The sequence below is a fragment of the Lynx rufus genome, unplaced genomic scaffold (genome assembly GCF_022079265.1).
Source record: "Lynx rufus isolate CCGP_SWC_20201006 ecotype Redwood Valley unplaced genomic scaffold, mLynRuf1.p SCAF_9, whole genome shotgun sequence".
NCBI lineage: Eukaryota > Metazoa > Chordata > Mammalia > Carnivora > Felidae > Lynx > Lynx rufus.
In genome coordinates this window covers 45,821,891-45,834,265 of record NW_025814897.1, presented here as the reverse complement: position 1 = coordinate 45,834,265, position 12,375 = coordinate 45,821,891, and the positions used below count along the sequence as shown (strand labels likewise).

Here is a 12,375-nt window from a genome sequence, read left to right as displayed (position 1 = left end):
TACATGTAAAGAAATGTATCCATGTATGGAATTAGAGAAGTAAAGGCTCTGTCCTTTGGTACTTTGTATTTCAAGTAAGTTCTGGTGCAGACATTAAGAAAGATATATAGATGGCCAAAAAAGCATTGCCTAAATATGTTGAATAATTTCAGTAATAACATAATGAGGTGTTTTGGTGAGTATCTCTTGTAGGATGAAGTGTAAATATTCTGTCCTAGTGTATTGTATTGGAGTGATTTCTTAATATGCCTACATTCCCCCTGGACTGACATCAGAAGGGCAATAGGTATCAAGTGTTATGTAATTTTGTTTCCCCAGTGTACTGGCAGTGTAGCAAATATGAGGGTGAGAACCTGTGGTTCTTTCTTCTTTTTCACTCTTTTTGACTTGCTAAGTCACAAAGTGTTAGCAACACATAGACACCAGATCAATTTTTGTGAATGGGTGGGTTGGATACACGGCTAAAATATTAATAAAGTCCACATGGGCAAGGGGAAGCTTGTTGCTTCTTTTCCCGAAACAGAAATGAGATTTCATTACTTATTTGCATAATGGAAGAAGAAGGCTCAATGGATTGGTGGGGGGAAATGGGCTTAATGAGTAATGAAGGCTAAGCAGCAAAGGGGCATCATTGTCTTTGGATACACTCAAGAAGAAGTGATCAGGGACAAAGAACATTTAATTGAGTATGTTAAAGAAAAGCAGTAGAGCTCTGTGGTAGGAAATACTTAAATGCACCATCTGTTCAGGTCTGTAGTATGCTCTAAAATGACTTCAGGATATGTGTTTTAACAATTTTTGAGGCTTAAATGTTAAAAACAGCTCTCTTTTCCAGGACATATTCACATTGGGCCATATTCACATTTTTAATATTTCTGGTTGTTTTTAGGATTTTAAAGTATTCATATATTGTGATACTGTTTATTTGTTAGAGCTTTGAGAAGGGATAGTTTTCATAAAATTCTGCATGACATAGTGAGGAGAGGAATAGTACATTTTTTTTTGGAAGTTTTATAAACTCTATAGCAGGAAGCCCTGTATTGTAAAACAATCACTTCTTAAAAAGGCATTCCAGAAAAAACAGTATTTTTCAGCTGAATGAACTTGAGTTTCACATCATTTGTTATACTTTGTGTATACTCTTGGCTTAAAATGTTTTTTTGGTTTAGTACATTATGAGATTTCCTTCATATGATTACTTTTATTTAACCACTCCCATTCTTGGTGCAAATAGATAATAATGAAATTCATTCTATGTTTTTATATAAATATATGCAGTTTCAAAAAATAAGAATAGTTTCTAACAGATCAACAATCCACAAATAGGCAAAGGATATGAAAAAGAAACCGATCGACCAAAAACCAAAATGGTTTATAAATCTGGGAGGCTTAGTTTTACTGACAGAAAAAGCAACTATAATATGGGAAACCACCTCTTTCATCCATCAGATTGGCAAGGATAAACAAGTTTGATAAAACAGTTTTTCTGGGTATAGGGAAATAGCTGGTGTAAGGAAGTAGATACACTCAATACTGTTGATGGGAGTGCATCAAAATAAAAAATGCTGATAGGCCTTAATGTAGTGAATTCAGGTCTAAGAATTTACCTCGAGATGTAAGTGCGCTTTTTTATAAAATGTACTTTGGCATTCAGTATTTACTGGCTCCTTTCACTCCAAATGTCTATTCATAGACTGTTTTAAGAAATGTAAGCATTTCCATATGGGTGTGTGTAAAATTTAAAAGAAAAGGATAAAACATACTTTATTAGATATGTGTCTCTGTACAGATGTATGTACAGACAGGATATGAGAGATCTGGAATAGGAGGGAACTTTCGTTTCCTTGTATTTTTGTTGTTTGCAGTTTTGTTTTTATTGTGTATATGCATTACTGTGTAAAAAGCAATTTGAATAGTGTTTTTGACATGTAATTTAAATGCTATAAAATTTGCCATTTTGAAGTGTTAATTACATGAGTTTTAGTATGTAGAGTTCTGCATCTATCCCTACAATCTAATTTTAGAAACTTTTCATCACCCACCCAGAAGAAACTTTGTACCATGAGCAAACAGTTGCTGTCACCCCTCATTTCCCTAGCTCTAGACATCCATTAACTCTACTTTTGTAAATAGATTTGTCTTTTCTGGAATTCATATAAATGGTATTATACAACATGTCACTAGCTTCTTTCAGTTAAATAATGTTTTGAGGTTCATCCATGTTGTAGCATGCCCTACATTACTTTTTGAGTTAAAAAAATGTTACAAAATTAAAGTGAAAAAAGCAATTGCAAAATTCCTTATCCTTCGTAAGTGTATTGTGCAATGGTTGTGAAATGGAAGAGAATTACAGAGAAATTATTTCTTGTTAGTAGTTATTTACTGAGCATGTTTGATATACTAGTAACTCTTTCAGGCTTTATGTATGTTATTTCATTTACTCCATACATATATGTAAGAGATGGTATTGTATTGTTTCTACAAATGAGTAAAGTAAGTGGTAGGACTATAAATTTTGTGTTGATTTAGACATAAAAGTATAAACTATAAAAATAGATGTATGCAGATGTCTACTTTACAACCGAAGAGAGAATATTTTAAGTGCTATATAACATTACCACAATTCACAGTGAAAATATCATTCACTAGCCAGGCATGTCTAATAGAATTTTTTGCAGTAATGGAGATATTCTGTGGCTGTCCTGTCTGTTATAGAATCCACAACCACATGTGGCTGTGGATTCTATGAAACATGATTAGTGTGAATGGGGAACTGAATTTTAATATTATTTAATTGTAAATAATTTAAATTTAAAGAACCACACTCTGCTTCTGTCCTTGATGTAATAAATAACAGTTATGGGTTGATTCAGGTAGCACTTACTCTTACAGCTGCAACAACCAAATTGCAACACATGAAACAAACACATGAAACAATGATCTCAAGGTCCTGGACATTAGACACTGAAGGGCAGAGGGCCCTCAGAGCTGGGAAACAATGAGTACCCTAGCTTAATGCTTGTGAGAGTTTCTAGGCTTGGATCAAAGAAGAGGCATTCAGACAAAGTCAAGGACTTCCTGAGTTGAAGAAACAGAGTAGAGAGCGAGAGGAAACAATGGTGGATAGAGTTCACAGAACAGAAGACCAGAGAGAAAAGTGCTCAGCTGCTTACCAGTTAGGGCCTGTACCTGAGGGAAATGCCCTAGGCCAAGGAAAGAACAACTTGAAAGGATTCCAGGTCCTTACTTGATTGCTTGGCATTCAGATAGCAGCAGGAATAGTGTCTGTTTCTGGAAAAAAAGATGGGAAAATCTCGAGATTCTTGTGGCATTGGGTAAAGTACACATATAGGTCTTATCTCAGTAATGGAGAGTAATTGGCTCTAAATTGAGCACTACTCCACTCCCTCCTAAAATATCTTAAGAGCAAATCCTTAAATGATCAAACTGTTTCCAAATAACTGTATCCCAGAACAAACAAGAAGATTTATGAGAATACAAAAATATCCAGTACTCACCAAGGTAAAATTCAGAATGTCTGATACCCAGTCAGAATTACTGGGCATGCAATAAGAAGAAACAAAATTTAACCTGTAATGAGAAGATAAATCTGTCAATTAATACCAAACCCAAATGACAAAGCTGTTGGAGTTAGCAGGCAAGGACATTAAAAAGAGTTGTTATATCTGAATTCCATAGTTGCAGAAAGTTAGAGACTTGGAAAATAGGGGGAAAAATATAAATCAAACTTATAGAGATAATTACAATGCATCAGATGGAAAATTTACTGAATGGCGTCGACATTCATTGCAGGAGAAAATATTAGTAAATTGAAGACATAACAGTAGAAACAACCCAAAATGAAACACAGAGTAAAGAGAATTTTTTTTTACAAAGTAAAGAGAACATTACTTGTAGGACAACTTCGGGAGACCTACTGTATGTTAATTAGAGCTCCTAAAGGTCAAAAGGAGGGAAAAAAAAACAGTTGATGTAATTATGGCTAAAACATTTTCAAATTTGGTGAAAATTATAAACCCACAGGTTCAAGAAATTTAATGAAGCCCTAGTACAAGAAACATGAAGAAGACTACTCCAAGGCACATGGTAATCAAATTGGAAGAAGATATTAGAGTGACATTTGTTGAGCCAGCTACTGAAATGAAACCGTCTATCAACCTAGAGAACTACACCCTGCAAAAATATCTTTCAAAACAAAGGAATTATTTTTAGATCTACATTTCTGAAGAAAAGGGTTAAAATATAGCCATTTTATAATATAGGTTAAAGTATGATAGATGGCAAGAGTAGCACAAAGGTCAGGAGAAGAGAAATGGAAGAATATTATTGTAAAGTTCTGTATTATATATTAAGTGGTATAATATCCCTTGAATGGAGACTGCATCAGTTTAAAGATCTACACTGTAAACCCTAAAACAAACACTTAATAACAAAACACTAAAATAAGCCAACAAAAGAGAAAAATTGGAGTCCTTTAAATACTCAATCCAGAAAAGGTAGAAAGGAGGAAAAAGGAAACAAATGAGAAACAATAGAAAAATAAATACCAAGATGATAGATTTAATTCTCGACTTACCAGTAGTCATGTTAAACACTCTGTGCCAATGAAGAGATGGAGAATTTTCAGATAGAATAGAAAACAAGAAACAACAAGATGCCTATGCACAATGAACTTTTAATATAAAGACTCCATCAGTTAAAAGTAAAAATATGGATAATAGTACTAAAAGAAATCTGGAGTTACTGTCAGATAAAATAGATTTCAGAGCAAAGGAATATTATCAGAGATAAAGAAGGTAATTTCATCATGATAAAGTAGACATAATGCTAAACATTTATGTTCCTAAAAACAGCTTCAGAATACACTGAGGAAAAAGTGATAGAATTGCAAGGAGAGATTGTGGAGACAACTTCAACAATTACAGCAGGACATTTTGATAACTTCTCTCAATGATTGAACAAGTAGACAAATCATTAAGGATACAGAAGATTTTTTAAAAATATAATTTATTTTCAAATTGTCTTCCATACAACACCCAGTGCTCATCCCAAGTGCCCTCCTCAATGCCCATCACCCACTTTTCCCTCTCCCTCACCCCCCATCAACCCTCTGTTTGTTCTCTGTATTTAAGAGTCTCTTATGGTTTGCCTCCCTCCCTCTCTATTTGTAACTTTTTTCCTCCTCCCTTCCCCCATGGTCTTCTGTTAAGTTTCTCAAGATCCACATATAAGTGAAAACATACGGTATTTGTCTTTCTCTGACTGACTTATTTTACCTAGCATAATACCCTCCAGTTCCATCCACATTGCTGCAGATGGCATGATTTCATTCCTTCTCATTGCCAAGTAGTATTCCATTGTTTATATAAACCACATCTTCCTTATCCATTCATCAGTTGATGGACATTTAGGCTCTTCCCATAATTTGGCTGTTGTTGAAAGTGCTGCTATAAACACTGGGGTACAAGTGCCCCTATGCATCAGCACTCCTGTATCCCTTGGGTAAATTCCTAGCAGTGCTATTGCTGGGTCATAGGGTAGATCTATTTTTAATTTTTTAGGAACCTCCACACGGTTTTCCAGAGCAGCTGCACTGGTTTGCATTCCCACCAACAGTGCAAGAGGGTTCCCGTTCCTCCACATCTTCGCCAGCATCTATAATCTCATTTGTTCATTTTAGCCACTCTGACCAGTGTGAGGTGGTATCTGAGTGTCTTTGATTTGTATTTCCCTGATGATGAGTGATGTTGAGCATCATTTCATGTGTCTGTTGGCCATCTGATTGTCTTTGGTAAAGTGTCCATGTCTTCTGCTCATTTCTTCACTGGATTATTTGTTGTTCAGGTGCGGAGTTTGGTTAGTTCTTTATAAATTTTGGATACTAGCCCTTTATCCAATAAGGATACAGAAGATTTGAACTACACCATCAACCAGCTTGACCTAATTGATACTCTCTTCCCAGCAAAAGTAGAATGCACATTCTTTTCAAATGCACATGGTTGGAGGGGCACCTGGCTGGCTCTGTCTGACTCTTGATTTCAGCATTGGGAGTTCAAGCCCCATGTTGGGTATAGAGATCACTAAAGAAGAAAATAAACTTTAAAAAAATAAATAAAATACACATGGGTATTTACCAAATATATGGAACATATTCTGATGTGTTCTGGAACGTAAAATAAGTCCTGATAAATTTGGAAATAATCAAGTCATATAAAGTACTTTCTGACCATAATAGAATCAAGTAAGTCATTAACAACAGAAAAGTCACTGAAAATCCCCAAATATTTGGGAACTAACATACTTCTAATTAAGTCATGGATTACAAGCAGTAAGCAAAAGCAGAATTAGAAAGTATTCTGAATTGGGGTGCCTGGGTGGCTCAGTCCGTTGAGCTCTTGATTTCATCTCAGGTTATGATCTTACAGTTTGTGAGATTGAGTCCTGCATCAGGCTCTGTACTGACAGCATGGAGCCTGTTTGGGATTCTCTCTTTCCCTCTCTCCCCACCCCTTGCAAATAAATAAGTTAATAGATAAATACATTAAGAGAAGTATTCTAAATAAACAAAAATGAATAACAAACTTATCAAAATTATCAGAATACATGTACAACAGGTATTTTGGCATTATATACTGATATTAAAAAAAGAAAAAAAATTTAGATCAATGGCCTAAATTTCTGTCTTTAAGAAAATAGGAAAACAAAAGCAAATGAAATCTAAAGCAAACAGAAAAAGGAACTAATAAAGATCAAATTGAAGTCAATGAAATAGAAAACAGAAAAACATCAGAGAAGATTAATTAAACCAAAAGTTTGTTCTTTGATAAAATCAGTGCAGTTACTATATCTGTATCCAGACTGATCAAGAAAATAAGATACAAACTACAAATACTGGGAATGAAAGAGGTGACATTACTATAGATTCTGCAGATATGAAGATGATAATAAGGGAATGAGGTTAAGAACTTTTTGGATGTGATGGATGTGTTTGTTATCTTGATTATGATGATGATTTTATAGGTATATATACCTATGTCAAGACTTACAAAATTGTGTACTTTAATATGTTAATTTTACTTCAGTAAAGGTATTAAAAATTTAACTAGCCACATGTGAACAGCAGCTACAGATTTGGACAATGGAGCAGTCATTATCTGTAAGTGTCTTGAGGGTCTAAATTGTATTTAAATATTCTCTGTATAGAGCAGCTCTAGAGTGACTCATTTGACCAATATTTGTTTAATGAAGGAAATGCAAAATACAGCTATTGGGGTAAGCATGGATGTATCACTTAACTTCTCAGGACATTAGTTTCCTGATATGAAAACAAAAAAACATAGAGGTTTATCTAAGTTCCTTTTGCCTTCAAATTCTGAATTTTGAAGAACAGAAAATATTCTTCCTTATTTAACTGCAGATTGTCATTTATTTGGAAAAGCATTTTTTTGAAGACACCATGTTTAATAAATTAGCACAATTAATTTAAAAAACTTTGAAAACACTACATCACTAAAAATTAAATCTTTTCTTTAGCACCTTTAATTAACACAGTACTGAATACCTTTCATAATAAAAATCAGAATCTTTCCAGTGGTTCTGTTGATACAGTCCCCTTGCTTATTCCTTATCTCCTCACTCTCTCTACTAAGTCTTGGCTTCCTTGACCACTTTGTATAAAACCACGACCCCTATTCTCCTGCACTTTATTTCCTTATCCTGCTTTGTTTTTCTCCCAAACTGCTATCACTATTTAACATAGTATTTTCTTTTAATATCTTCTTTCACCTGACTAAAAGATAATTTTCATTAGGGTAAGGACTTTGCCCATTTTGTGTACTGTTGTAGGTTCTAGAACAGTTTCTGGAACATAGTAGGCATTCAGTAAATATCTGTTAAATGAATTGATCTATTGTACATTAATATCCTTTAGGTCCCCCCTCCCCCCCCCCGCTGCTTGTATAGATTTTTATCTCTTGAATCTCTACTGTATAAAAAAGTGAACTCCAATTCTCACTTTATAGACAAGAGATCTATGTCTTAGGGGAAATTATATAAGGCATTGAAAGTCACATACAACTAGACTCAAACCCAGATCTGCTGTATTCCAGAGCTTGAGATCTTTAACATTGTACTTTTTCCCATTTTCAGGTGTATTATTTGCAAAGATAAATGTTAGTTTAACATGAGCATCGATAGGTTTAGAACATTAGGATAGAGCATAGCAACATTTTAAGAGAAAGTGACTAAAGAAATTTTCCTTAGAGAAAGGTGGAGGGTATGGAAAAGATTTGTGGGACACTTCTAGAGAGGTTTGTGAGTAGGTTTGCAAGGGGGAAAAATGACTAGCTCAGGGAAAGAATGAAACCTTGAACATCTGGGAACTAAGGCTTTGCCCAAAGGGTATAGAATGATAGGGAACTAAAAATTGAGTTTCATGATCTGGGTCATTGGCTGGCAAATTACAGCCAGTACACAAACTCACTTGAACTTTAATTTTTAATTGGTTTTGGTTAATCAGTAATTGAAAGTTATTCCATACACTTTATGTTATGTTTACAAAAACAGTGATATACACCTTACATATCATTGATAGGGTATTTTTTAAGGCAACGGAAAAGAGAAAGAGGAAAGGAAGGAGAGAGGACAGAAGATTTTGTGTGTGTTTATTAGAAAGAGATTTTATATATTTTATATAGAGAAGGAGATGTTATGTGTTTTCTATATAATAATAGAAATATTTGTTTTGTAGTAAATGATACCTATTTTCTTTTGGGTCTTGGGTTTATAGATCTCTAAGCCATTCAGATTATGTTTATAATGCTTATCTTAAGCCAAGGTGGCAAACCTGTCAAGCTTAACTGTAATAGCAAAACTACTATGCTTTTCTTAGTTGACTAGAAATTGTGTTGGAAGTACCAAAACACTATTTTGTCCTATATTCATTTTTGTTGTACTTTGTGGTAAGCCTTTTACAGTTAAAGATTGCTCGTTTGTCATTTATCTGTGATGTGAGGCCATTGACAATCATGTTTTAGTTTATACTGTTAACACAAGAACACATTTTTACAACTTGTTTTTCAGTGATTTAAAACACCTTACGGAGATCCACTTTGTTGGCATAACTAAGCTTTTGGTCAGGACTTGGATTCTGGATTCTTTCCACATACACCTTATTATGTTGTGTTTGAGAGGAGCTTTTTAAATTTAGATTTATTGTGTTCGGATGCCTGCTTTTAGAGGAATTTTGTTTTACAGCTAGTCTGTATCCCACAAAGGATGATTATAATTTTAGGAGTTTTTCTTATTGATTAGAATTGGCTGACCACTGAAACATTTTTTACATTTGAATACAAATCTGGTCATCTTGGTATAATAGTTAATAAGTTTTATGATTTATTTGCTGACTTCATTATATAAATGAACAAATGTCTTTGTTCTTAAGTTACTTATGCTTCTTCAGGCATTCTTACAGATAATTAAAAAAATTCATCGTTCCTCTTGAACCATGTTACCTTTCTACCCAGTCTATATACACATATACATGTTGTAATATATATACCTATTGTACAATGTGTATAATTTCATTTGTGTTTGTGTGTGTGAACAGACTCATTATTGCCTTAACATGGTTTATTTGAAAGACAGGGAATGTGGTACATGCATGACTAGTTGTGCACATCTTTAAATTGTTTCAGGCACAAGATTTAATAGTGAGAATTTTGCCTTCATAACATACAAATGATGCAATGGCATGGATAGAGCTAGAGAGCATTATGGTAAGCGAAATAAGTCAGTCAGAGAAAGACAAATACCATATAATTTTACTCACATGTGGAATTTAAAAAACAAAACAAAAGAAAAACAACCAAAACAAACGAGTAAAGGGAAACAAGAGAGAGAGGGAGACAAATCAAGAAACAGACTCTTAACTAGAGAGAACAAACTGATGGTTACCAGAGGGGAGGTCGGTGGGGGGGGATGGGTTAAATAGGTGATGGGGATTAAGGAAGGCACTTGTAAGGAGCAATGGGTGTTGTACGGAAGTGTTGAATTGATTGCTATATTGTACACCTGAAACTAATATAACACTGTGTGCTAACTATACTGGAATTAAAATTTGAAAAGAAAGACACACAAATGATGTCAGTGGTCTTTTACAAGTAATGTATTTTCTCCTTGTTGTAGGTCCTTTTGTTCTGCATCACAGCTGCCATGTACATGTTCTTTTTCAGGTATGTACTGTTATACCTATTTATTGTAATGGAAAAAAATAGTGGTCCTTTGTGGTTTTTTGAATCAGCCATATAACTAAAGTTGTTCCCTAAATAATCGTTTCTCACAAGTGGCATGAGTTGTATTTTTTTTTTCTTTCCTCTAGAATAGTTAGAGATAAATCACTGCTTCTTAGTGAATAGAGGGAGGGAAAGAAGATTTGTTTTTTTTTTTTTTTTGACTTTCTACTTATAGGTTCATCTTGGGAAGCTGAATATGTAAATTAATAGTCTCAAATTCTGACAAGTGAATTTTTGTTTTTTCTGGACCTGATTTTAGATATTCTTCACTCTCCTTGTAAAACAGTCAGCATTTTAGATTTAGATGAGAGAAAAGTGATGGTAGAGCTTAATCTAAATTTTCTGTGGGGATAAACTAGCATATTCGTCATAGTCTTTAAAGTATTGTGTTAGTCCGTAATGTGGGAGTTATATTTCTCATTGACACTGAAACTGTGAGGCCTGTGGAGGAGTGTTAGGATGGCTCAAGATTTCAAGGCCAATAAAAAGGATACCATCGCTGTATAGCCATAGCAGTACAGGGATGGGATTTTTACTGGGAAGAGTCCACTCCTTCATAGCCTTTCTGTCAGTGATACCAGTAATTTCCATCAGTGATACCAGTAATTTCCATTTATCTCACTCTTATTCCACTAATTTGAAGACACTTTTTCATGATTTTTCTGGATATAGGCAGAATTCAATCACAGCAGGAAGGACCAAACTTTTAAAATATAATTTGTATTTGATTAACAAAGGCAGTTACATGTTTTAATAAGATATATTTTGTAGATACCTTTAAATAAGACAATTTAACCATACCAGAATTTTAAAACAATTTTCTTCCAGAACACCCTAATAAATATTTGATAAGCACAATGATATGATTTTAACTTATTTTCACTTTATCAGCTATTTTACATGCATTATAAAGTGATACTGCTGCTGTTACTCTTGTAAAGGGACAGCCAGGCCCATAGAAGGGAAAAAAATGGATCAAATTTCAGGCTAGGGTGGCTTGATTTGCAAAGGATTGGTAATGAGTGCATATTATTTTTTGTTGGTTATTAGTGACTGAAAAATCATTGCAGCTCTCTAGAGGTCTTTGTGGAATTGTTTGAACTGTTAGGGGCGAGGTAGGGGTGTTAAGGACAAAGACTGTATCATTGCATCAATTTTCCAAAACTTCATATTGTATTCAGATTATTAGTAGGACAATATTGCAAAAAGTTCACATTGTTGATCTTTATGTTCATCTAGTCTGAAGATAAAGCATACTTAGTGGGAAAAATATAAAAAAGCTGAAAACGTAGAAACCTTTCTTTTGTTGACATCCACAGGAGGAAAGTACAATATCAAGTAAATTTTCCTTTTGTGATAATTCCTAAAAGAACATAGTTAAATGCAACAATCCTTCCCAATATGACACCTAAGGATAGCATATTTGATCATCATTTATCATTTCTTAGTCATTAGTTTTGAGATTTAAAAACAAGTTGTATGTTGAATATAGTGATAATGCCCAAACTTTAGCATGGTCCTAGGAAATTGTGCTTGAAAATTGCTGCCATCAACGTAGTATTTTTGGTGTAGAAAGAAAATCAGCCCTATAAATATGTATTTTGGTGTAGAGCTATGAAACCTTTTCCTGTTTCAGTCACAAAGTCTAGGTTAAAAACAACAATTTAAAATACTTTCCAGAAGGCTCAATACAAGGTTTTAGTGCCAAGATAAACATTTTCCGTTTTCTGAGGAAAGGGGTTGTTTTCTCCTAAAAGAAGCACTATCACCAAATTCCTAGTGTTCTTGGCAGAAGTTAGTTTGAATAACTCAACAAAAGAGGTTTGGCAAATGGCAAAAAAAAAACCCATTTATAAAGTACTACACTCAAACAAAACACTGCTACATGTTTGGCTGAATTCCGGCATGTGTTTGCAATGAACAAACAATATTGTACATAGGAGTTAGTGAGTCTAATTGCATTAGAATATTCTATTCTTAAAATTCAGGTGTATGGTACGGATATTTGAGGTCACATTTTTCCATTTATTAAAATTTTAATTTTACTTGTGTAAAATTAGAT

At 33.9% G+C, this 12,375-nt stretch overlaps 1 protein-coding gene across 1 annotated transcript in view; it reads left to right on the top strand.

Moving 5' to 3' along the window:
• Positions 1–12,375, top strand: part of TMEM135 (transmembrane protein 135) — a 267,526-nt gene that overhangs the window by 165,570 nt on the left and 89,581 nt on the right. The window contains exon 6 of the mRNA XM_047071520.1: positions 10,207–10,253. Coding sequence (XP_046927476.1) covers positions 10,207–10,253 — 47 coding nt within the window. The remainder of the gene's footprint in view (positions 1–10,206; positions 10,254–12,375) is intronic.